This window comes from Ochotona princeps, chromosome 20 (assembly GCF_030435755.1).
Source record: "Ochotona princeps isolate mOchPri1 chromosome 20, mOchPri1.hap1, whole genome shotgun sequence".
In the NCBI taxonomy this organism is placed as follows: Eukaryota; Metazoa; Chordata; class Mammalia; order Lagomorpha; family Ochotonidae; genus Ochotona; species Ochotona princeps.
The window spans coordinates 9,774,768-9,800,467 of record NC_080851.1 but is presented as its reverse complement, the minus strand read 5'-3'; the positions used below and the strand labels follow the sequence as shown (position 1 = coordinate 9,800,467).

Here is a 25,700-nt window from a genome sequence, read left to right as displayed (position 1 = left end):
CCTTGCATATACTGGGATCCCATATGGGCACTGGTTGGTATCCAGGCTGCTCCATTTCCTTTCCAACTCCCTGGTTATTGCCTGGGAAAGCAGCAGAGGACAGCCCAAAGCCTTGGGACCCTGCACCCATGTGGGAGACCTGGAGGAGACTGCAGGCTCCTAGCTTCAGATCGGCTCAGCTCTGACTGTTGCAGCCACTTGGAGAGTGAACCAGTGAACGGAAGATCTTTCTCTGTCTTTCCTTCTCTCTGTAAACCTGACTTTCCAATAAAGAAATAAATAAGTGTTTAAAAAAGAAAAATGCTGTGTGTATAAACAAAAAAAGAGGTCTGTGTGGATCCACAGCCCAGTCCAGCATTTATGGAAGAGTTTTGTGTGCCTTCCCCGTTGTTTCTCAGAACAACCTGAGAAATTTTGTTTGATCTTTTGGTCTTTGTATCCCTGGCAACGAATGCAAGGCATAAAAAATAGCCAACATTTAAATAACATCTGTGGGTTACACACATTTTTTCAGAGCTAACGGTAAGATGTATGCTGTAGAAGATTTCTCGACAAAACTGAGAGGCGAGTACAAAGTGTCTCCACCAGGCATGAAACTAGGGTGAAGACCCTCTGGGGCAGACCAGCCATATGGATGAGTGCCTGAACTCATGAAATGCCAGGGCACACCGGTGGCAGGACACAGCAGGCAGTGGCAGAACCTAGGACTTCTTGGTTGGATGGTAGCATGAGTGGGTAAGGCAGGTAAACTGTGTTCTAACTACTCTGAAGTTGTTCGAGGTATTGACGCTGTGTGAGAGGTCACTGGATGTGGAGTTTGGAGAGAGCTGAGATTCAGCATCCTTCAGGCACTCTAGGAAGCTTGGACCATAAATGAGATCACCGTCATTGGTTGCCGGGCTGTGATGGTGGAGCTGGTGCTTTGGTGGAGAAGAGGATAGAACTGTGAAAGTGTGGGTCAGGGAGGAGATAGAGACCTATGATGGTTTTGTTAATTTCTGCATCTTCACTCTATGGCCACTTGAGCAAATCATTCTTTAAATCCTAGCTTTCTCAGATAAATGTAATGGTTTCTGTTCCTTAGGACATAGTGAAAGGATTCAATGAATTTGCACATATAAAGTAACTGGGACCACCCCAGGTTCAAGATAGAGGTTCCTGGGTGGTAAATTAGAGAGGACATGAAGAAAATTTCATAACAGAGAATTTTGAGGTGATTTCCCTGGGGTGACAATGAACACCTTCCGTTCACAACAGTCTAGAGTGTTGGGAACTCGTGCTAAGCTTCAGGAACATGCAGAAATGGAGCATTTCTCTTCACTGCTGCTGCCTTGGCTGTCACAAATTACGTATTTTTTCCATCTAACAGTTAACTTCCTTTCCAGTTAATATTTTGTTTGTTATATTTGAAGTAGCATGTTTAATTTGCATTCTATTCGAAGGCTTATTGCTCCTCTAAAGGGTTCACCAAATAAAAAGTAAAAGGGCCATAGTTGAGCAGGACATTAGGCAAGGGCTTTCAGCAAAAATCAACTAAAAAGATACTCAATTTCACTCCTAGAAGGTAAAATTTAAAATAGTCACACAATCATTAGAACTGTGGAGGTTCATCATTCTTAATTTGACAGAATGCTGTATTGGCAGCAAAATTGATACAGGCATTTCTTCATGTGTTGAATTTTTGAATTATATCTTTATTCCTGGTGGGCTATTAACATAGATGTGCAGTTATTGTGTATTTGTCTTTTGAATCATGTCAGAGTACAGGAACACAGTCTTTTCTGTTCAGCCTCGTCATTCCATGCCAGGTCAGTATTTGTTCTTTCGTCGCAGGCTTGAAACTCACACATCCTGCCATTTCAGCTAGCAGCACTTCCTTCAGCGCTTCTTGCAGGACAGGTCTCCTGCCAAGAACTGCCCTCACTTTTGCTGATCGGAGTATCCCGACCCATTATATCCATCTACACCTGTAAAGACGTAAGCTCCACAACAAGTGCAACATACATGGTAACTTATAAATTTAGGTTACTGACCTAGTCACAGAATTGAAAGTTTGGGGCTTTTGCCTTCATGTCCTTGGAAAGCAGAGAGCATGCGGTTTGATCTGCTAGTTCACCCTCCAGACATCTCCCACACCTGAGGGGCAAAACTTGAGCTGCCTGCCATGGTCTACAACATTAGGAGCTGAAGCCAAGACTCAAACCCAGACACGCTGATATGGGACTCGGGCATCCTAACCAGCCTCTGCCTTCTTTCCGCCTTTGTAAATTATTTGTTTCAAAGACAGAGTGAGAGAGACAGGGGGATCAGTCTTCATCTGCGTGTTCACTTCTCCAAATAGTCACAGCAGCCAGAGCTTGACTAGGCTGAGTGAGGCCAGGAGCCAGCAGCTCCATCTGCTTTTCTTATTTGGGTGGATCTTAGCATGTCTGCTGACTGGTTCACTCACTCAGACACTGCTGAGGCTAGGGCTGGAGCTGGGAGACTTGAATGTCATCCAGATTTCTTCATCTGCTTCCCATCCAGCTCCCTGCTTGTGGCCTGGGGAAGCAGTCGAAGACAGCCTAAAGTCTTGGGACCCTGCACCCGTGTGGGACACCCAGAGGAAGCTCCTGGCTCCTGGCTTCAGATCGAGGCAGCTCCAGCCATTGTGGCCACTTGGGGAGTAAAACAACAGACTGAAGATCTTCCTCTCTGTCTCTCCTCCTCTATGTATATCTGACTTTCCAATCAAAAAAAGATACATCTTTTTTTTTAAAAGTTAATATGTAACACTAGGTTGTTGGCAGTAAACTAGTAAGAGTTACCTGATAATTGCAGTGTAATATTAGCATTTTGAGTACATTTAACATCTGTTACCAAATTTGGTGCATCTGCTTTCCAAATGCCATTTCCAAGAATTTTCTCTTTTAGTTTGCTTCTGACCTTCCTAAGTCATGTTTGAAAATATTCATTCATTAGATAAACATGCATTGAACCCTTGCTACGTGTCAAACACCATATAGGTGCCATGGAGGATTAAAAGAATGAGCAGAGGAGGCAGTGTGCCAGGGTAAGCTGCTGTCTGCAGCAGCAGCCCATGTGGGCACCAGTTTAACCTGGCGGCTCTGCTTCTGATCCAGTTTCCTGTTAATGTGCCTGGGAAAGCAGGAAGATGACCAGACTTTTGGGCCTCTGCACCTGGTAAGAGATCCAGATGCAAATAAATGTATGAAAAAAAAAAAAAGCAAAAGTAGTACTTATGCTGCGGTGCAGTGCGTTAAGCCTGTGCCTGTAGCACTGGCATCCCACATGGGTGCCAGTTCAAGATCCTCCAGTTCTGAGCCAGTTCCCTGCTAATACACCTGGGGAAGCTTCTCTCTCTCTCTCTCTCTCTCTCTCTCTCTCTCTCTCTCTCATGTGTTACTCTGCCTTTCAAATAAATAAGTCTTGAAAGAATGAGGCAAAGTACCAAGAGCTTCTGCTCCGTACAGTTGGTTTTCACTTGGCTCATCTGTAATCTCTGGTGTGCCCCTCGGGGGTGGGCCTTGGGGTCCCCCTACCCTCACCAAATGCTGCTCATTCTTTAACCATTCACTCCAGTTAGGGTCTATTAAATGTTGCCTTCATTTGTTTCTGTTCTTCCCTGCCTCTGTGGGCAGCAGGAGAGCCACATCGCTGCATCCCGTGGCCGGGAACCCATCCCGAGCAGGCACCCATCCCAAGCAGGCACCCCTCCCGAGCAGGCACCCCTCCCGAGCAGGGACCCATCCTGAGCAGACACCCCTCCCGAGCAGGCACCCCTCCCGAGCAGGCACCCATCCCGAACAGGCACCCATCCCAAGCAGGCACTCATCCCAAGCAGGCACCCATCCCGAGCAGGCACCCCTCCCGAGCAGGCACCCCTCCCGAGCAGGCTGCTCAGGAGAATGCTAGTTTCGCTGCTGATCATGTGGTGTCTGTCGCCAGTGCTGATATACACAAATGGTACTATCTGTTCTACTTTCGATAGTTGCTGTGGTGCAGCACCCATCTTGGAAACTTACCCACTCTGGGGAATTCCCATTTGGCCTATAGACCAGCTCTTTTGAGCAGGTACAGGCATTGTGAACAGGTGCACAGAGGCCGAAACTGGGCTAACAGCAAATCTTACAAGCTGCGAGAAGCTGAATTGGGAGACTTCCTATGAGCTCTCTCTCAGAGGCCGTTAAGAAGATGATTTCAAAGTGACAGATGCTTTCTGGGCATTCGCTTGTCAGATGGTGGCCGCCTTAAAGCTTCATGAACATGTAGAGATGGGGAGGAGGAGGGTGTTCTGAGCTGCTGCGTGTTTATGGATGGACGCTCCCGGTGTCTGGTGTTCAGCTCTAGGGAATGGGACAGGAGTGTTGACCAAGGCATTCCAGACCAGACCCCAGAGCACTGGGATCAGCCTTCTGTAGTTGCTGTCTGCATCTTCGTACTATTTTTTAGTCTTTTTCCTTCCCTCGTTACTTCCTCTTGCCTGAGGAACCCTCTCCAATTTGCATTCTCCAGTTTGTGATGCACCTGTCTTCTTTCTTTTTCTGAATAAAATGTCTCTATGGTTGGATCAGAACCCTGCAGTAGGAAACCTGGGCCCAGGCCTCGTGTTCCTGTGGGAGACAGGAATCGATCTGATGGCAGCTGTCGATCATTTCTGCTGTCTGGAGTGATAAGCAATAGGAACTGTTTCAGGCGCTGTGGTCACTTGGAGGTCACTCTTGCCACTTGTGTGCTTGAGTTTAACTCCCTGCGTCCAGGATACAAGACGGATTTGAGGGCAGATGGTGGTGTACCTAAGTCATTGCATCATTGCCGAGTCACGGATAAATGTCTTAATCGAGAGAGGTTTCTGTTTGTTGGTTGGTTTTTATTTATTTATTTATTTTCCTTCAAATAATGAAAACCCACAACCAGGTGAGCAAAAAATGTCTTCACTGACTCTTGTAGTTGGTGGATCCTGGGGGTGAGGGAGACCCAGGTGGGTCTGCTGCCTAAACCCTTGGCCTGCAGCGGCTTGCCTGCCGTCACTGTGCTGCCGCGTCTGGGGTGGGTTCATGAAGGCTAATGCAGTGGCCAAGATGGTCAGCATCAGCTGCAGGCAGAGACTTTGCCAGTTTGGTAATCCCAGCATTAAAGAGAGATTTTACTGTGCCACAAGTTCTAGCATTCCCATAGTCCTGTCCATCCCCTAATCAATCATTGTCACTGTTCATGCAGGCTTGGACAGATGCCAGCCCTGAGTCCTGCCTCCCAAAACTGCCTGGCCGAAGTGAGAGGCAGGAGCAGATCTTGCACAGAAGCAAGGGAGGTTTCCAGGGAAGTAGAGACAGCCTGAGCCCGTGGTGTCCCGTAGGAATGTGAGAGATGAGTTCGCTTGGATGTGTGGTATAGCACGCATAGTATTTAGAAAATTTGTTTCTCCTACAAAGGTGAATATCATTACTCGTCTTTTAAAAAATATTTATTTTGTTTTTATCTGAAAGTCAGAATTATGGAGGGAGATCTTCTCTCTGCTGGTTCACTCCCCAAATGACTGCAATAGCTGGAGCTGAGCCAATTTGAAGCTGAGAGCCAGGAGCTTCTTCTGGGTCTCTAATATGGGTGCCGGAGTCCAAGGACTTTGGCCATCCTCTGATGCTTTGCCATGAGAAGGAACCTGTATCGGCAAGTGGAGCAACTGGGACACAAACTGAACCAGTGTCCGTATGGGGTGCTGGTGCCACAGGTGGAGGCTGTTGCACAGTGGCTTTAGTCTTTTATGTGTAAATATCTTCCACAGCTAGATAGTAAAGCTCTTACAAACATTCACCACCCTACATTTGTTGGGGACTTTAAAAGAAGTATAGTGCCTGCCTGTGCCAAAGACTTGGCTGCTGACACTGATTTCCTTTTAGCATGTGCCCCTTGTTGGCAGGAAATACTTGTGGAGTTGTATTATGTGGTGTGGGTGTGGATGGCAACCAAGTGCCCACTTAGTGCACGTGCTCTGCTCCACGGCTGGACTTGGAGATGAGTGGATGACATGGCTTTGCTGCCACAAGCTGTAGCCAGACTGCCTCCTGGACTACAAAAGACGAGACTGGATGTGCAATACCAGTGTTCTTGATTCCCCAAGCTGGCTCTGCTTCAAGCACGTGTGGCCATGGCCCTTGCACATCTGTGCCGGACATCTCTCAGCTCTGCAATTATTGGATGCAGGGGAGGCCAGGGAGGAAAGGACGGGAAAAAATTCCCATAGAATGTCCTGTGACTGGTCTGAGTTTAGTCAGTCAATAATACAGATTTCCCTTTTGTTTTAACCCACAATAGAGAGGCAGCCTCATGTTTACAAAGCGTGCTGGTAGTGAGACCTTGGTGAGTATCATCTTTGGAATTCCCAGGCCGGTTGGATGTGGTCCCATCCATGAGCCTAAGGCAGCTTGCCTGTAGGAGAGATCCAGAATAGCCAGTGAAAAATGAGAGCAGGGACAGGAAGCAGTTGTTAGGCATCACAATGGGTAGGATGCAGAGTTCATTCAGGGAGATGTTTCTGCTCTGAGATAATTGCATCCTAGGACAGCTGGGCAGCTGAGTGCTGAGCTCTCTCCCTGCCCTGCAGCCGGAGGGGCAGGACAGTGAGAGAGAGCAAAAGGACTGACTTTATGGGAGAAGTCAGGAGCGCAGCTGACTTCATTGTGAGATGGCAAGGGCCTGCCTGCCCTTTTTGGAGTGCGTTTTGCAAAGATCAACTATTTTCTAGACCTTCCTCAAAGCGGAGAAGCACTCTTGACTCTTTCTGAGCACTCCCTAGTTGGATGAACAGTGAGGGGTAATTGTCTTAGCCTCTGAAGGTCATCAGCAGAGAGCAATGATGGTTTTCTTAGGGCACTGCAGTCCTGCTGATATTCTTTGCCAGTTCTCGGAACCACCACAGACGTTTCAGAAGATCTTCAAATGCTGGCCAACCCAAGGAATCCGCCAGTTGGCGTCCTTGGCCATGTTTGTGTTCAGAGGTTTAGAACTGGGTGGCTCTTTGGTCTGGCAGGCGCAGGGGTGGTAGCTGAGCTGCATTCATCCCTTGCATTGCCAATGGATGAGTCCCAGTTGACTGCCTGTGATGTAGGTTCTTAGTGAGCTCAGTAGCTTTGTGTGAAACTCGCTGCCTGTTTTGATAAATAAAGCGACTATTACTCGGCTTAAGTTAGCTTGGAAGGGGAAATCATAATAGACGAGAGGGCACCATACACACTATGTTCTGAAACACCTGAAATTGAGATTTATAACTCTGCATTCGAGGTGCATTCATCCCACCATGGCTAGTATTATTATTCATTTGTACTGTGATAATGTAGTAACATAATTAAGGCAAACAAATGTCTTGTCTTAGGGACCAGTGTTGGAGTCCAGCATTAGGGACTAGCAGATAAAGCCTGCGCCTGCAATGCCAGCAGCCCATATGGGCATTGGTTCCAGTTCCAACTGTTCCACTTCTAGTCCAGCTCCCTGCTGATGTCTCTGGGAGGGCAGCAGAAGCAGAGGATGACCCAAATACTTGGATCTCTGCCACCCACATGGAAGAGACTTCAGACTGAGTTTAGGCTCCTGGCTCCATCTGGAGAGTAGAGCAGTGAATGGAGGACTTTCTGTGTGTAGCCCTACCTTCCAAATAAATAAAACATATATATATATATATTATACACACACACAGAGACATTCTTAAATTCGTATTTTAAGGCTGGTACTGTAACAGTGCGTTAAACTGCCGTCCGCATCGCTGACATTCCACAAGGGCAGCAGTTCAAGTCCCTGCTGTTCTACTTTCCATCCAGTTCCCTGTTAATGTACATGGGAGTACAGCGGAAGATGATCCAGGTGCTTGGGCCCTTGTGTGCACCTGGGAGATGTGGTGGAGATTCTTGCTTCTTGCTTCATCCTGGCCCAACCCTGACTGTTGTAGCCATTTGGGGAATGAATAGATAGATGGATGATCTGTCTCCTTTTCCCACCAACCCCCTGGCCTCTTTCTCTCTGCCTCTCCCTCTCTGTAACTGCCTTTCAAATAAATAAATCTTTTTTAAAAATCATCTTTTTGTGAGGAACAGCATTTCCCTGAAGTCTTCTTAGAGTGTTGAGTGCACAGGACTCCGATGGCCAGCAAAGGAGCCAGCGAAGGCCAGTAGTCTTCAGATGACTCCTGGTCCTTCCTTTTCCTGCACGCCGCATGGGATTTTCTAAGAACAGTGTCATACCTCCCGCTTCCCCGGTGACCATAGCGGCACCTTACGAAATAAGAAGGATATTCTCCTTGAACCTAGATGGGCCACTCACGCTGAATAGCTTAGGGAATATACAGGTTAAATCCATGGAAACTCAGGCAAGAACATTCTCTAGGAACAGTCACTCATCTCTTGGAGCTTTCACTTTGTCAAAATCGCCAAAATTGGTGCTTTCCTCTGGGGCTGATGCTGGAAGGCAATTAGCAGTGGCCTCAGGTAGCTCGCCTTGGCTTCTCTGCCGTTGCCCCAGAGAATCCACAGAGCCCAGCTGCTGCACGTGGCTCAGGGACTCTGCCCGCTCTGGAGAGAGTGATGTTTACGTAACCAGGAGAGCAGCGTAGGTGGCTTGGATGTTGTTCTGGAATTGTGTCCTACAAAGAGTGTTTGAAGACTGTGTCTATGAAGTGAAGCCATGGGGCCTCCTCCCAGGGCTGCTAGGGCCAGCACTCTCGGAGACAGGTGACCTTTGGCTCAGCAGGATTTTAGGGTTGTTGCATTGTTGGGTTATGTCCCTATTGGAAGGATTAGTGGTTTTTTTAAAAAATCACTAAAATGTCTTCTATAAAACAAATGCATGTATTGGAAGCTCCCTGCTCATTAAGAGCTGCAGTTGCTAACAGTCCTTACTGGCTTCACATAGTGACCAACAATGTACTTTTTCTTCTGAAGGAAATGTAACAGTTTTAGTGCAGAATGGTTCTGAAAGTGGTGTTTAAGAACCACAGTTGAGTGGACACAATATGAGCCAGTTCCCATGTTTGTATTTGCTTTTAGTACATGCTGTTTGGGGTTCCTTTGCTGTTTTATTTTATTACAAAAATAGAAGCAACAGACATAAAGAAACTTGATAACTGTGGGATTTGTTTTTCTCCTTCACAAGGGAGGGAAATTAAATCTGTCTCCAAAAGTTTGCATTTAAGGGAAAGGAAATAGCTTGGAAGCACCTGTGAATTGATGGCAGCCACCTACAACTACAAAGCCAATAGGCTTCCCAGTGCCGAGCCCGCACATGATCCAAGTGACACTTTGCAATAGTCTTGGACTTGCATGAGTTATGGCACTGTCTTTCATAAACTTATTAAGTAGACATGTTTATCATAATGTTTTTCCAGAATAAATCGCAAGCAGGAGAAAGTGTGAAATTTGAGAGTAGATCCTATGATGTTGAAATCAGAATATTTGGAAGTAAAAACTGTGAGAGAAAATTGAAAAGGCCCGTCACTGAGCCATAGCTTTAGTCTGATAGTGTATACCTGTTGATATTGGTGTTTGAGCTGCCACATTTAAGTAAATTGAAGTTGTCTTGGGTTTATGTGAAAGTGTAGTTGAGATGAATTATCACACACTGTGGGACTGATGGGACCCACAAGTGCAGGGCTACTTAGTGAGCCAGGCATTATACATGTACCAGGGCAAGACTCCTGGGGGGCGAGCAAGAGGCAGCCCTGTGGTTGTGTGAGGAACTGGTGGTACGCACTTGAGTTGTCTCTTTGAGACGACTTGGGGTAGGCATGGTGATTCAAACGACTAATCCTTCACCTGAAAGTACTAGCATCTCATATGCTCCAGGCTCCTGGCTTTGAATGGGCTCAGCTCGGGCCGTTGTGGTTACTTGGGGAGTGAACCAGTGGATGGAAGATATTTCTCTCTGCCTCTCCTTCTCTGTAAATCTGCTTTTCCAAGAAAAAGTTTTTTTAATGAAAGACTCTATCATTTCATTAGCTCTTTCTCAGTATGCATAGGACACACTTGTTGAAAAAATTTCAGCTTGTCAATGGCTGGCTTGTTTGGTTCTTCCAGGGCTTGGATAGAGTTCCCTGCTTCAGAGAATGTGCTGTGGCTGAAACGAAAGGAAATTTTTTCCTTGAGCTTGAATGTGCATTTGACTACTGAAGAAGACTCTTATTGTTTTGTTTCTAAATTTTAACTTTCGAATTGTAAGATAGTATGGTGGAAACTAGATTCATGCTCCAAACTTCATGATATTTGTTGGCCACTTTTTTCCATTGAAGAGCAAATAATTTAGCAATATGCTTTCCCCTTGCAAAATAAATAAATGTTAGCATTTCAGTGCTAACACTGTGGAATGATCAGTTCAAGCTGATTAACATAATCATTGCTTCACTTTTCCATTTTTTGCTGTGATAAAAGCATTTGAGGTCAGCTCTTAGCAATTTGAGTAATAAAACTCATTATCTTTGATTGCCATCATGCTACACTTTCATACTTGAAGATACTGCATATAGCCATTATTTGACAACTAAATGAAAAAAAAATTAATTTCAGTCTTGATATTTAGAATTTTAAAACAAAAAAGTTAGGCTCTTCCTAGGGAAATAATTTGACTGTCCAAAATGAGAAGGCTTTCTTAGAAACTAAATTCTCCAGTATTCTATCGTACTTATTTCGCAGCCATGGTTGTGATCCCTTAAATGCCAAGAAAATCTTACATTTTAGATTCCAGAGTCCAGTATTCCCCCCCCCCAAAAAAATACTCAATGTGAATCTAATAAATCTTGAACTGTGAACTGAGAAAAAAAAAACCATTTTGCCAGGACTAAAAGTTTTTAAAACTGTCTCTACCAACAGATTCTATCTAAGTTCTTACCGAAGGAAGTTTCTCTAAGTAGACAGGATCTTTACTGTTATATATGGTCTCCTCCTGCAACCAGATATGCCTTCTCTTGAGTGTTCACACTGATGGGAAAGTATTAGATCACATCAGATGGCTTTCCATAGGACAACAAGTGGTGTCCAGCACTGGCCGAGCCATGGGTATTCCTGATATGTGATGAAACTAAGGGATTGTGTGAGACCTGCAGGTTACTTCTCTTCTTACCCATACCTACTTAACATCTTTGTCTATTTCTTCTAGGCTGTTTGATGTTTGTACGGTGTCCCGGACCGACAGAGAGACAAAATTAACACTAGTGTTTGAACACGTTGATCAAGACTTGACCACTTACTTGGATAAAGTTCCGGAGCCTGGAGTGCCCACTGAAACCATCAAGGTACTAAGAATCCTCCTTCTGCCTGGCAGACCGTGCACTGTGTTTATTGAGCAGTGGAATTCTGTGCTAACTGAAATTGCCAGAAGTAGAACTGTTAGGCTACGCAATGTACAGTTTAGGTTCAAAAATTTTAAGAGTGGAGTGAAGTATTTTTTGTTCCAGGGCCTGTTTAGATATGTGTTTGTACATGATCTGTCCTTGACTTTGGAAAGTATACTGTAGTAGGTGTCAAAATCTTGCTGAAGATTGATGGTCTTTGAGGGATGTGATTTGAAATAGCATTCATTCAGGAGCATATTTTATAATTGCATACTGACTTCAGGATATATCTGTTAAGTTTGAAATGCTGGTTAGTCCTTCTTTTTCCATTTTTTTCTTATTTATCAAACATTTATAGCAAACCTAAGTGCCAAATTCACAGTGATTTGTACACATTAGTGCTCACTAAATAAGACACATTTTCAGATGACAACTTTTTTCAGAAATGACATCACCACACACATTGAGGATGTGAATCTGTGGGAGACATACTCAGCTCACAATCCACAGCGTAGGTAGGCATGTCTCTGGGCCATACAGACCACCTCTGTTGGGCCTCAAAGCCGCATAGTAAATCCTCGTAAAATGTTCAAGTCTACTGAATGGGATCATCTGCAGAAATCCCTGTTCAGTTGTTGGGCCAGGCCTTCCTGACTCCAGCTTCCTGGTAATCAGACCCTGCGAGGCAGCGCTGAAGGTACATCCTGGAGTTCTTGCCACCCCAGTGTACCTGGTCCCACTGCAGCATTGTGACCATTTGGGGATTAAAGAATGCTGCTGTCTCCGTCTCTCAAATAACAGTTTTTAGGAAGAGGCACAAGTGGAGAGCGGTTCTCAAAGTGAGGTAAGGGGGAGATGAGGGGCACCGCTGATGCAGTGCTGGGGGTGCTGGTGGGAGGAAATCACCACCAGATGCTGTTGTTGTGGGGTGGCTGGTTCGAATTCTGAGTTCTCAATTTCCCACCTATTCCCAGGGTGGAGGAAATGTCACTTCATTCCAAATGAGTTCTCTAAAGGCTATTAAAGGTCTTCAGCCACCAGGGTCAGTGCCTCTTACTGACTAGCTGATGGAGAGTACAGCTTGGGGCTGGGCTCTGGTTAGTTCATGTTTTGGATGAAGCATCTGTGGATATTTCCGTAATAAAATGTAACCATGGTCATGTGAAGTATTACAGGCAATTAATTTACATGTTGAGGTTGATTGAATGTTTTATGCTAAATCAGAGAGTAATTAGAAGACCTTTTGTTTCTTCCATTTTTCTTTTTCATTTTCTGGAGTAATTTACTGTTCTTACTTCCCAAATATAAGCTTTTTTTTAATGTGATAAGTGCTCCTTGGAAAGATTTTTTTAAAAAAGAACCATAAACTAGATAGGCTAAATGTCTAACTGACATAAATTTATTTTTAAAATGCACTTGCATTTTCTTCTTTCTGTGATTGACTTACATTTTAAGTAGATAAAATCTGTCTAATAGGAACATGTGGCCAATTGCATTCTGACTAATTGAGGTTTTCAAATGCACAGCTATAGGACAGGAATATTTTATTGTATTGGCTCATTTATGAGAAGTCATAATAACATGATCAAGCAAATACTGTTAGGATAGACAACCAATTGGAAACACAGAAATGGACTCTCTATATAGAATGGTTCATTCTAGCAAGGGTTTTTCTGAATGCTCTTTTGCAAACGTCTGTAGAATATTTACTTTGTTCAGGTAGGGTTCTTGGCCAGGCACTGTTGCACATAAAGCCAAATCAGGCATGAGGCTACACTTAGGGCCTTTAGAACCTAAGAGATCCCATGCACACAGAGACAGGTGGTCGCCATTCTAAATGGCTAGTAAGGGGAAACAAAACTACTGACAAAATAAGTACAACTTGTGCTTCTTTGCAGGATTGTACCAGAATATTTCCTAAAATGTTTTTCAAAGGATCAAAACCATAGACATATTATTATGATTGACTTTGTCTTGCACACATTAGAGTGGGTCATATTGTGAAGATAATGATAAATGTGCAAAATAGGTGAACGTGAAGGAGATAGGAAGCAGACAGCCAAGTTAAGACTTCCTGCAGGATCACCCAGGGTAGGTGGTTTTCCTGCCCTCCCGGCCTGCACCCTGCTTCCTGTGGCCCTGACGTATGGGCTGTCCTGGTGCCCATGCAGGTCGTACCCTTCCTTAGGTAGCAGAACTAGGATAAAACTGGTGTGTTTCAGGTTGCCTTACAAGATAAGACAGGAATTAGAGCTTTGGGCCTGATGAATTTATTTTCTCAGCTTAGAAATATCATGCTAGGTTTTTCAGATGCCTTTGAATACCATTTGTTGTCAGGAGATAAAGAGGACATAAAGCACACATAACTAACGTGTTTGTGGAGGTTGATAGCAAGGAGCTGGTCGTTACTGCGCCGTGCTCTTGCCAGACTACGATAAAGGAAGTTAAAGGGATCGGCCCAAGCCGAAGTTGTCACCAGGAAGCATCGTGTAAAATGGAATCACAGGTGGCTGTTGCCAGCGTGTTCCCAGACACGTGAAGAAGTAAACACGTATGTGCGTCTTCTGGATGCCTCATCGCATGCCTGCCCCTGCTTCCTCAGGCTGTGTCTTCCAGTCTTGGTTGATGATGGCATTTGCCCCAGGGACCTCACTGACAGCTGTCGTGTGCAGGAGCAGTTCCTCTTGCTTTGCCTCTGGGCTTCTCATTGACATTTCTTACTTTTCTTCTTCCTAATCCAGAATGTTGTCTTTGGATCCCTCTCATGGTGGAGGAGTCCAGTGCTGTCATTGTTACCCTTTATTTAGGACTTTGGAGATTTCATACCGCCTTGCTTCTTGGGCTTTCACACTGAAACTTATGGGACAATAATTGATGTTTTTCTGGTTGTTGCTTTAGGGTTCATGATTTAGATTAGCTGCTAATATAGCACCTACCATTTCGGGGAGCTGTATGAAACGTAGGAACTCTCAGGTTTTTGTTTTTCTGTGTCAGCCTAGCGGAGAGAGGGTCTGAGAGCCGGAAGAACATTTTGTCACCATTTTCCTCAGTCGTTTCAGCCTCCACTCAGAAAAGGAGATGTGCAATAGGAAGTACATGGGGAGAACCCTTCTCCTGTGCAGGCTTTCAAGGTATAATGCCTCTTGTTGAACCATTCATCTGATTCATCTGTGCTTGGGTTCTGCAGGACACAAGTTTCCTAGGCAACTGTATCCATTATCTTATAAATCCTGGGAGAACCTCATGTCTTGCCTTGTTTGTTCTCTGCCTGTAATGTGCTTGATAAAGTTGGCAATATAACTTTGCTGGTTAAGGCACCAGAAGGTCACGTGAAAGACGTGCAGCCTCTCTCCAACAGGGCAGGGCTATTTTAGTCCAGACCATATGGCCTCTTTTGATGATTCCATCTTGGAATAAAAATTCAATTTTATTCATGAGTCTCCCTGATAAATGAATCCTACAAAGCCTGAGAGGACCAGAAGAGCTCCTGTTTTATGTGCCCACATCGGTCGTTTTCTTTGTGAATTAGATAAATTTTCGTTTTATCTTCAACTGGATGTTTCTTAGAGATTTCCGTTGGTTGTAATAGTTGCAGTAAGAGATAAGATGTTCTATTAGGTTTGTTTTACAAAACACAGACTTGTACAGCTGACACACACTCTCATTAGCACCTGGTCCCTGCCTCTGGGAAGTGTCTGTTTTCGTGAGTCGTATCTGCTGGAGTCAGCTGTGGCTCTGAGGTCGGTGTGGGATGCCCATGGCTGGCCCACCTTTCTCCACTGGGTGCTTTACAAAGTGACTAGCACAAGAGGAAAGTCTCCCAGATGGTCCCCTCTCGCTCCTAAAGGAATCGAGCCATACCCCCTCTGCTCCTGGTGGTCTTCACTTTGCCTGAATTATGAGCAGGTGATTGGTCTCATCTTTGCAGGACATGGAGCAAATTAACATGAAAATATCGCTTCTCACAAAACAAGGCAGGCTTGAATGCCCTGTCGCTGCTGGTCATTAGCCATCTGCCACCAGACACTCATACTCTGTTTATCACATTTGAAATTCAGAGCAGATGTTGCATAATAAAGTGATCCCAGAAGCAAGGCTGGAGACTCCAAGAGCACATACCCTACAACCAAGATACACAGCCTGGGAAGAGATTTTGTTTCAAACCAACATCATAGCTGGATGAATTGAATGGACTGTGTTTTTAAAAGCACACAGCAAATGTGCCCATGTGCACCTCCCTGGCGTTCGGTGCAAGCTGCTTTCTAGAAGATGAAAAGAAAATGCCCCTGTGGAAGACACCTGAAAGGACTGCTCAGTCAGATTTCTGTCATAAGCTGAGTGGGCAGTTGTCATTACCCCATACACTGATGGGAAGGACTTTTCAAGGAGAGTCCTGCCAGTCTGGGCTTCCTCTGTGAGCTGGTCCGTGACTGAGAGCAGCCTGACAGGCTCCAGGCAGTCCGACGCTGCAGTACTGTTGGGCCTCTCCAGGCTCTAGGCTTGCGGCCCGGCTTCTCCGTTTGTTGGTGCTTTGGTACCCAGATCCTCATTTCTCTTTGACTTCCTGGTCTTGGAACCCTTGACAGTGTAAACCTCTGCTCCAGACTTCACCTGCCAGCCTGAAACCAGGCTCTGTCTGCATCTTAAGTCACAAGGTTCTTTCCTTTTACCTTCACTGCCCTTTCCTGTTAAGGTAGTGTGTTGGAGGATTGTATTATAATGTTTACATAATTGATTTACATGTATTCTAGACCTTTATTGTGCCCTATAAAAGTGTATGGGTTCAAATATGTTAATTGCTATGCTTTTGAGTCATTCTGTTTTTTAAAACACAGAAATCCATATTTTCAGTAGGAATATAATGTATATTCCACGGAAAATCATCTTTTGACTGTGAAGAAATGTTTCCCTATATGAACTGCAGCCTTTCCCTCCCACCCCCTCACGTACACAGAGTTTTGGCTTGGTTTGATTTGCTTGAGAGCAGCATCAGGTATATTGCTGAGCCAGAGCTAAGAAGTCAGTCTAGGACTTGGCACGGTGGCCTAGTGGCTAAAGTCCTCACCTTGAATGTGCCAGGATCCCATATGGGCACCGATTCTAATCCCAGCAGCCCTGTTTCCCATCCAGCTCCCTGCTTGTAGCCTGGGGAAGCAATTGAGGATGGCCCAGAGCCTTGGGACCCTGCACCCGTGTTGGAAACCTGGGGGAAGCTCCTGGCTTTGGATCAGCGCAGCACCAGCCGTTGTGGTCACTTGGGGAGTGAATCCTTGGACGGAGGTTCTTCCTCTCCGTCTCTTCTCCTCTCTGTATATCTGACTTTGTAATAAAAATAAATAGATCTTAAAAAAAAGAAGAAGTCAGTGTAGGTGTAGACTGAAGAGTGGATCGAGGGAGGGAGTAGCCACTGTGGCATGGCTCAGGAGGGTGAGGAGACAGCCTGGATGTGTTAGGAACTGAGGAGGAAATGTAGTGAGTGAGCCATCATAGTAGCTGTATAATTCATACTCCTGAGCTTGCTGAAACCCAGATCTAAAATTCAGAGAGACATTAAATATTGACTTTAATCTTTCACTTAGTTCCTGGTAGTTTACATAATTTTCCATTTCCCCAATCAGAAACGCAAAAGGACATAGCAGAAAGTTCGTGGAAAATCAGGGTCACCATCGTGACACCAGCGTTCCCTGTGTGACGGGAGAGTGAAACAACAGCTGGAACAGATTGCTCTCTTTCCCTTGCTCTTTTCTTACCTGTTCTGCTCTGTCACTTTGCCTCTCAAATAAATAAGTAAATATTAAAAACTAGGAAAAAATTCTTGGAAAACGGAGTTTAGAAGATAAACTCATTTTTACGCAGAAATGTTTGGAAATCCTTATGTGGTCATTTCATGGAATACATTTTTCAACAACTTTTGAAGACTCCTCATACTTGGATTTCAAAAACTATTTTTAGGAAGGAAGGGTAAGAAGTATCATTATGCTCATAAAATTGTGTATGTGAAACACAGGAAATCTTTTCGTTTTATAGAAATAAATAAGCAAAACTTCGCAGCAAAATAAACTTACCTTTCAATTCCACTTTTCATGAACTGTTTGAAGTATCATGGTATAGTTTATTCTGATCTCTTTCATTGCAGGAGAAAACTTGGAATTACTAGGGAAAACCTCTTGCGGGGTGAAGGATTTAGGTAATCTAGATTTGAATATTCTTCCAAAGAGAAATCCTTATGCAAATTTCCACCCTTTAGTAAAACAGAGCTGCAAACACTAGGAAGAACAGAGCTATGCAAATTCTTAATATTCAAATAAAGCAATAATAGAGTTATTTAGTGGTTTGGCTTTTTCCTCAACAGGAAATATGGGTTTAAGAAAAAAAAGCATCATTCTAAAGGTACCCTAGGACTGACTCACTAAAATAAATAGTGACTCACAAAAGAGGCAAATAGCACTTTGACTAAACTAATAGCAGTTAAGTTGGAATCTCTGTGGGAAACACTTCCTCACCTCAGGCTTTGGAACTGTTTCTACAGCCCCTTACAAAGTGACAGGAGTGTGTGCACACCTTCACTCCGCAGAGCAGGGAGCCGACTGACCCTCTGCGGAGAGTAGGGACCGTCCTCCCCTGGGCCCTGGGTGCTCAAGCTCCCTGGCTGAGGATCTGCTAAATGTCAGTGTGCCTGAGGCTTCGCCCTTCTCTCTGTTCTCTTCCTACACTGGCTGCTCTTTCAGGGCGGATTTTGTCATTGAGTGCAGAAGCTTCGAGTGTATGTCATTCTCCAGCCCAGCCTCTTCCTCACGCACCCGATGGGGGTATCCACCCAGCCATTTGACAGCTCCTCACCACAGTGTTGGCTGACAATCCTCCCCCCCACCCAGCTCAGCCCTTTACACATCTGACCAGCTACTTGAGCCCCACAGGTGAACATGTCTTTCTCGCTGTCCATCATAGCCTTCCTCCATTCATCAATAAGTGTTTTGAAGGTTTTACCTGTAGTCATCACAACTTTTAAGTGTCTCTCCTGCAAACGGCCAACCCATCAACCAAACCTACATCGTTGACCTGTATGGACCATCCTCAATGAAAGTAAGCACCTGTGGTTTCCTATGAAACCAAAAGTCCTGTATGATGTTATACTGCCCTCCTAACTTGCCACTCTGACCTGCCCCAACTGCTACCCATACCCAGCCTGCTGCCTTTTGAGTATCCTGGCTTGGTTTCCATGCTTCCAGCTCAGTGAGTATGCTTCCTCTTCCTTCTGTTGGGCGGGATCTGTACCCGGCAGCTTGTGCTTCTCTAGCCACCTCAGTACAGTTTATTACATTAGACCACAGTAGCCTACTTTAATCTTCTAAGCAGCACACAGTTGAAAGGATTTTAAAAACAACACAAAACAACATTGTTGTTGGCTTCCCAAGTAGAAAGGAAGAGACTGAAACTCGGGGTCTTGCATTTTCTGCAGGGCCACCCCACTGCTTGGCACCCCAGCGTGGTCCTAACTGCACCATACACTGGCCTTCTGAATTAACTCTACAAGTGTTCTCATCAGAATTCTCATTCTGCAGATGAGGAAGCAGAGTTTTTAAGGACATTTGGATTAAAGGAAAACAGGCTGAGTTGTAGGTCACATTTCAGCACATCTGCTTGGCTCTTGTACGGATGGGGAAGACACCAGAACTACCCACAGTGTAGCTATGTGTTTGCTTCATTGGCTGAGTTTAGATAGCATCTAAAACCAGTAACTTACCCCTAGAATGCTGGCAATACTGACTTTACTAAATTCCAGAAGTTATTCTCAAGGTTGTACTCAGTGAAATATATTTTATACTGAAGTCTAGGGAAGGGATTGGTTAAAGCTGTGAGCCTTGGATCCTACTCTTGTTTCTTAGGGATATATATTTAAGTGATAGTTAAGTAGTTGTAAATTTTTAAAAATTGTAACATGACTTTCCATAAACCCACTGCAAAGCTCAGCCATGAGAAAGATCTGCTGTTTACTGGTTCATTCCACAAATGGCTGTAATGGCCAAAGCTAAGCTGATCAGAAGCTAGGAGCCAGGAGTTTCCTCTAGGTCTCCCACACGGATGCAGGGTGCCAAGGCATTGGACCATCTCCAGGCTACAAACAGGAAGCTGGATGGAAAGTGGAGCAGCCAGGACAAGAATTGGTACCCATATGGGATCCCGATGCTTGGAAGTAGAGGATTAGCCAATTGAACCATTGCACCGGACCCAAGGGATGCACTGATTTTATATGGAATTCCATAGTTAAAAAATTGCCACTTAACTAAAAATGTGCAGTGTTGTTTCTACTAAGGATGACATTAGTGATAGGCAAATGGAGAAGGTACCCAATCCGTTTATCTAAGATAGAATTCTACTATTCATTCCTAACCAAGCAGAATGATCAGTCCTTTCATTACAATTAAAAAAAAAAAAAAGTAGTCACAGGTTCCAATGAATATTTATAGAATGAAAAAAACTTTTTCATAAAAAAGTATAAAAAAGCCTTGCAGACCCATCCTGCCAGTCATGAGGCTCTTGTCTCCAGCACACAAATGTTGTTGCAGTTAGTATTGTTCTGTTCTTGCTCGTTCCCACTGTCCCCCTCTAAAAACACAATTCTCTGAAATAGCCACCGGCATGGTACCATTTGATCGGAGTGCCAGTTCAGGTCCAGACTCCTCAGGTTCTGATCCAGCCTCCTGCTCGTATGCCTGGCTTCCACCTGGACCATCTTGCTATTGTGGCCGTTTAGGGAATATCTCTTTATCTCTCTGTCTCTGACACCCTCTCGCCCCTTCCGTGTCTCTGTCACTCTGTGTTTCAAGTAAATAAGATTTAAAAATTCTGTATAATGAGTGATCCCAGTGGCAAGTGAAATGAGGAGTGTTTGGTCTGATGAGGGCTCATATTTAAATCAGGAGCTTCTGGTTAAGCGTGCTTGCCCTGTGAAGTCTTAGGAGGTTAAAATAATAATATTAGTAATGATAATAATTTCTTGGATATTAGAAATAACCAAACACAACTCTAATCTCTGAAGACCTTGGCAACTACCATGTGGAAACTAACTTAGAAACTACATGAAACCCAACAGATTTTGCACAAATGAGTTAGCATCCAGGAAACGATTGACGAAGGCTTAGGTAAACAGATGCTGTGCTTCTCCCAAGTGTGGTCAGTGAGTCATCCAGCATCTCCGCCAGCTGGGGTGCACGTGTAAATGACAAGCCTGTCCTAAGTGACCTCCCACCGACTAAGGTAACCTCAGAGGGGAGTTCTGATAAGGACCCTCTGGTGTTGCTAGTACGCACTACAACTCTTCTGCATTTTACTCTTTATGCCCCTTTGGTGTAGAAGACGTCTCCCTCAACATGCTGAGCTGACCCATACCTCGGGTTTTTGCTTACCTGTACATTAGGTAACCCCATTCAGACACAAAGCTCTGATCTAACATGATCTGCATATGTAACACTTGCTAAAAAAAAAAAAAACTGAAGTTCAGTTTCTTAAGACATCCTGTTAAAAACAGTGGATCACTAATTAGGGAGATGAATTAAACAGAAGATGTGTAGGAATACGTGAATTCTAATTACAGATTCTGAAACCTTCCAGAAATCTATCATTTTTTGGCAAAAAAAGTGCCCATCATGAGTTGACCTTTGAGAAATGCTTTTTGTTTCACGTGCACTAATGTTTTTACAGTTTCCTGTGGTCCTAAATTAGTCAACCATTACCAGACATGCAAGTGTGATTGGTCGGAATTCCTGTCCCTGTTTTACAGGTGAGGAACCAAAACCACATGACATTTCAGTGGATCTTGGTCTCGGGCTTTGCTACTGACAGGAGTGTGACCCAACACGGTTCTCTCTCTAAGGCTCACTTATTAGAAATCATTGATGCTTAGAATTTAATTTGCCTCTTATTGTGATCTAATACCTTTAGTAGATAATCAGTAGGTAGCTTTGTCGGTTTTTATATTTATCATTGTTCATGACTGTCCCTAGCCTAACTTGTCAATTTTCCTTTATTGTACAAAACCAAAGAGAATATTTCTCAATCCATTAAGGTATGCTGGCAGCACCTGTGGACTGGGCAGCTAAAACAGAGTGGAGCTAACCGGAGGCATGAGCACAGCCATGGGATGGTTCAGTATTCGTGATTATGTTTGGGAACTGCAGCCTTACAGATGAGACCTGCCTTGAGCATTCAGGTACCGATTGGTCTGGAAATGATCACCCTTCATGTGTGATGTTCCGTGAAGATGGTTAACCTGAAAGGAACACTTATTTCAGTGCTGTGTCATTTGTTAATATTCAGATCTGGCACACTGAGCTTTACCGCCACACTCAGTTGAAGTGTTTTGCTGGGCCTGAGAAGGCCATAAGACCATCGGTGAGGGACCTGTGTCCCTCTACCACAGTATTCCAGGTTTGGAGGGTGGGCTGCAAGAAGAGGGCAAAATAGGTTGGTGATCACAGGAGGATTGAGTGAATGAGTCACGGGAAGAAAAGGGAGGGAAATACAGGTGCAAGGGCCAACAAAGGCATTGTTTTTAAAGGATGTGAAGTGTTGTGTCACTCACTCTTGATGTCCATTACGATTCTTCCTTTGATTACAGCAGTGTATCTCAAGCCTCCAGTCTCCTAGTTGTCCAACCAGGTGTCAAAGATATGTTGACTTTTGCCTTAGGTAATAAAACTGTGTGTACCTAAATAAGCAACACAAGGGTATAACTAATTGTTTAGAATTTGTGTGAGATACCTATCATGTGGTCTAAATGTCACCCCTGTACTAACAGACTGTGGTGGGAGCCTCATTTTTGTGTAAGACCTTGATAAAAGCACTTGGGAGTTTAGACAAAAGCAAAATAGAAATTACATTAGGATGAATGAAGAAAGGGCTACATTTCAGGAGGGGTTTGCGAGGCCTCACATCCAAGAGAAGGGCCTTCTTCTCTGTTTCAGCTCCACCAGCACTCTCACCACCACAGTGTCACAGAACTTTTTTACTTTATTGATCACCAAGTTCCATAATTAACATATGGTTTGTATTGATTTCTCAGGTTTCAAAGTAAAATAAATTGAACTTTCTTCCACATTTAGAATACACAGTCTTTTTTTTTTTTTTAAAGGAACTCTAAACAAAGACACACATTATTTGTAAGTTGGAGAGCAGCTGCCAGTGAACGGAAAGTTAGCAGTGGAGTCAGGGGTGAAAGAATGGAGATCCTGTTCAGAGGTGACCCTTTGTACAGCAGGAAGCTCTCCTTAGAAAAGAGACAGCTGAATTTGCTTGTAAATTTTGCTAGAAACAAGCCTGACTGGGTAGCACTTAGTGCTGCTTATGGGACTGAAGGCATTTACAGCTTGGAGTACAAAGCAAATGTCCTCCTTTAGAATTTGTCCAATGTCTAAATACTCTACAATTTGAAAAGGTGTGTGTGTGTGTGTGTGTGTGTGTGTATATATATATACACACACATATGTATGTATGGGAGGGCTATTGCTAATTTTTTTAATGGATTGCTATATAGATATCTTATGTATCTATATAAACACAATAATATATCAGCAAATTTTTATCAGATCTAGAAGTAGAGTTTCCAAGCATAAAGCAGAAGATGTCACAAACTGAACAATCTATACATTAGATAACCAAAATTTAAAATTTGAAATACTGCTAAGTAAAACTTAAAGGCAAATGATAAAATATGCTCAAGAAGGATGTCAACATTTTTAACATTTTTAATATATAAAGCTTTCACCAATCAAGGAAGAGAGTTATCCAGTTTGGATGTGGATAAAAAGCATAAACAAACATACACATATTTGTGGGCTTTTCCAAAAGATCACTGAAAATGCTTGCTATTACAGCCACATGGATTTCAAAAAAAATGTGCATCAAAATAAACATGTAAAATCAGTTTATGTATTTGAAATGCAGAGAGGTGGAGACAAAGGTGCAGAGACCTCCCATTGGCTGATTCACTCAGATGCCTTAGGAGGCAGAACTGGTTCAGGCGACAGCCAGGAACCAGAAAGTTAGTATGGGTCCGCAGTGTGGGCGGCAGGACTTGAGATGTTTCCTGATGTCTCCGAACGTGTGCATCAGCAGGCCACGGAAAGAAGGAATGGCACCTGCTTGCATCCAAGTGTTTCGGCATGTGATACAGGCATTTTAACTCTTAACACCTCATCCTCATGCCAGCTCTCAGTTTACCTTTTGACTCCATTTTCTCATGAACTTTTTTTTTTTTAAAGATTTATTCATTTTATTACAGCCAGATATACACAGAGGAGGAGAGACAGAGAGGAAGATCTTCCGTCCGATGATTCACTCCCCAAGTGAGCCGCAACGGGCCGATGCGTGCCGATCTGAAGCCGGGAACCTGGAACCTCTTCCGGGTCTCCCACGCGGGTGCAGGGTCCCAATGCAGTGGGCCATCCCAGGCCACAAGCAGGGAGCTGGATGGGAAGTGGAGCTGCCGGAATTAGAACCGGCGCCCATATGGGATCCCGGTGCTTTCAAGGAGAGGACTTTAGCCACTTAGCCACGCCGCCGGGCCCTTCTCATGAACTTTTTAAAGTGCAGTCATACAAAGAGTAGCAGGAAGATGTGTTGAAGAGATGTTCACTTTCATAAATAATCAGTGCACATAAAATGCACTATGACAAGAGGACTAAAAAAACTGAAAATTCATTTAGCAGAATACAAAGCTTAGAATTTTGTTTTTTTTTTTTAATTTTTATTTATTTTTTTTTTAAAGATTTTATTATTACTGAAAAGCCGGATATACAGAGAGGAGGAGAGACAGAGAGGAAGATCTTCCATCCCATGTTTCACTCCCCAAGTGAGCCGCAACGGGCCGGTACGCGCCAAACCGATGCCGGGACCAGGAACCTCTTCCGGGTCTCCCACGCGCGTGCAGGGTCCCAAAGCTTTGGGCCGTCCTCAACTGCTTTCCCAGGCCACAAGCAGGGAGCTGGATGGGAAGTGGAGCTGCCGGGATTAGAACCGGCGCCCATATGGGATCCCGGGGCTTTCAAGGCGAGGACTTTAGCCGCTAGGCCACGCCGCCGGGCCCAAAGCTTAGAATTTTGAAGAATAATTGCCTGAACAATGATAAGGCCATGCGTGTGTGTGTATTTATAAGCACTCCCAGTAGGAAATACATTTCTTATACACATATGTAAAAACTAGCTGAAACTATAGTAAGATACCATAGTGTATATGTACTTGGAGGCTCAGGCATCAGGAGTTTGTATTAATGGTCTAAAATGAACGTATTCCACTTGATGTGTTAAACCATATGAAGTCATCCATAGTGGACTGTTTGCCCTTCACAAAAACAGGTGTTTTGTAGGTTTCAAGCTTGTAGTATCATGTCAGAGAGGGTGATGTTCCTACATCTGTGTCTTGTAGAAACCTAGCCCAGGAATGAACAAGAGAATCATTTCCTTTGCTCTTAGACTGTGTGGTAGGATGGACTTTGTAACTGATTTGTGTGCATTAAAAGCCTTCAGTGCATGTTTATTGATGACAATGGCATTGATGAAGTCAGAAATATTTAAGGAGCAGGAAGCATGGTTGGTGCAGTTTCTAATAAGACTGACACCGTTGCAGTTACGTCTGTTTTCTCGCTAGCATGTTACCATTGACGTGGATAATGCACCTGATGGTAAATGGAAGCAGTTGCTGGCACCTAGCAAACTTGTAATGTCTGCACATACAATAGAGTTATCAGCTTGTCTTTACTTATAGGGATAAATGTTTCTTTAACCTTGTGTGCGCTCAGAATTTTTGTTTGCTTCAACTCACAGTGGGCATTGGACCTCACAAAGATGATGCTGGTCTAGGCACCCATATCCTTCCCATGCTGCACTGCCTGGGTGGGATGCCCATGTCTGGCTCCTGACAGCTTCCTGCTGACAAGCATCCTGGGAGGCGGCGGTGGGGAGGCCTGGGTCACACTCCCATTTCCGGCCCTGGCCCAGCTCCCCCTCTTGGGAACATTGGAGGAATTTACCAGTGGATGAGCAGGAGTGTGCTCTCTGTCTCCCTTTCTCCTACCCCTCTAGTAGTAAAAGATGATTTCCTAACAATTGCAGAGTATTTGCACAAATAATTTGTGCAGAGGTGTTTGTTTCATTTAGTACCTGCTCAAAGATAAGGAATTAAGAATGTGGCATTGGTTTAATGAAAGAGTATCAGCTATCTCCAGCTTTTCTTGACATACATGTGTATGTCCAATAATGTTTTGTCTATGACCGATCCGCTCAAGGACAGTTAGGTTTCTTCCAAAGTAAAAGGAAGAAAAGGGGAAGATGGTGCTAGGGAACTTGAATATATGTTGCGTATATTTTAAGCTTCCCTTCCCCTCCCCCACTTTAAA

General features: G+C 44.2%; 1 protein-coding gene across 4 annotated transcripts in view; it reads left to right on the top strand.

The window, feature by feature from the left end:
- The window catches only part of CDK6 (cyclin dependent kinase 6), a 191,018-nt gene that overhangs the window by 43,103 nt on the left and 122,215 nt on the right, over nt 1-25,700 (top strand). For 3 of the 4 annotated variants that reach the window (XM_004582299.4, XM_058678225.1, XM_058678226.1), the window contains exon 3: nt 11,134-11,269. In XM_004582299.4, the coding sequence (XP_004582356.2) occupies nt 11,134-11,269 (136 nt within the window). Of the gene's footprint in view, nt 1-6,547; nt 6,812-11,133; nt 11,270-25,700 lie in introns of those variants that run through there. The other variant, XM_058678227.1, reaches the window with a different exon arrangement.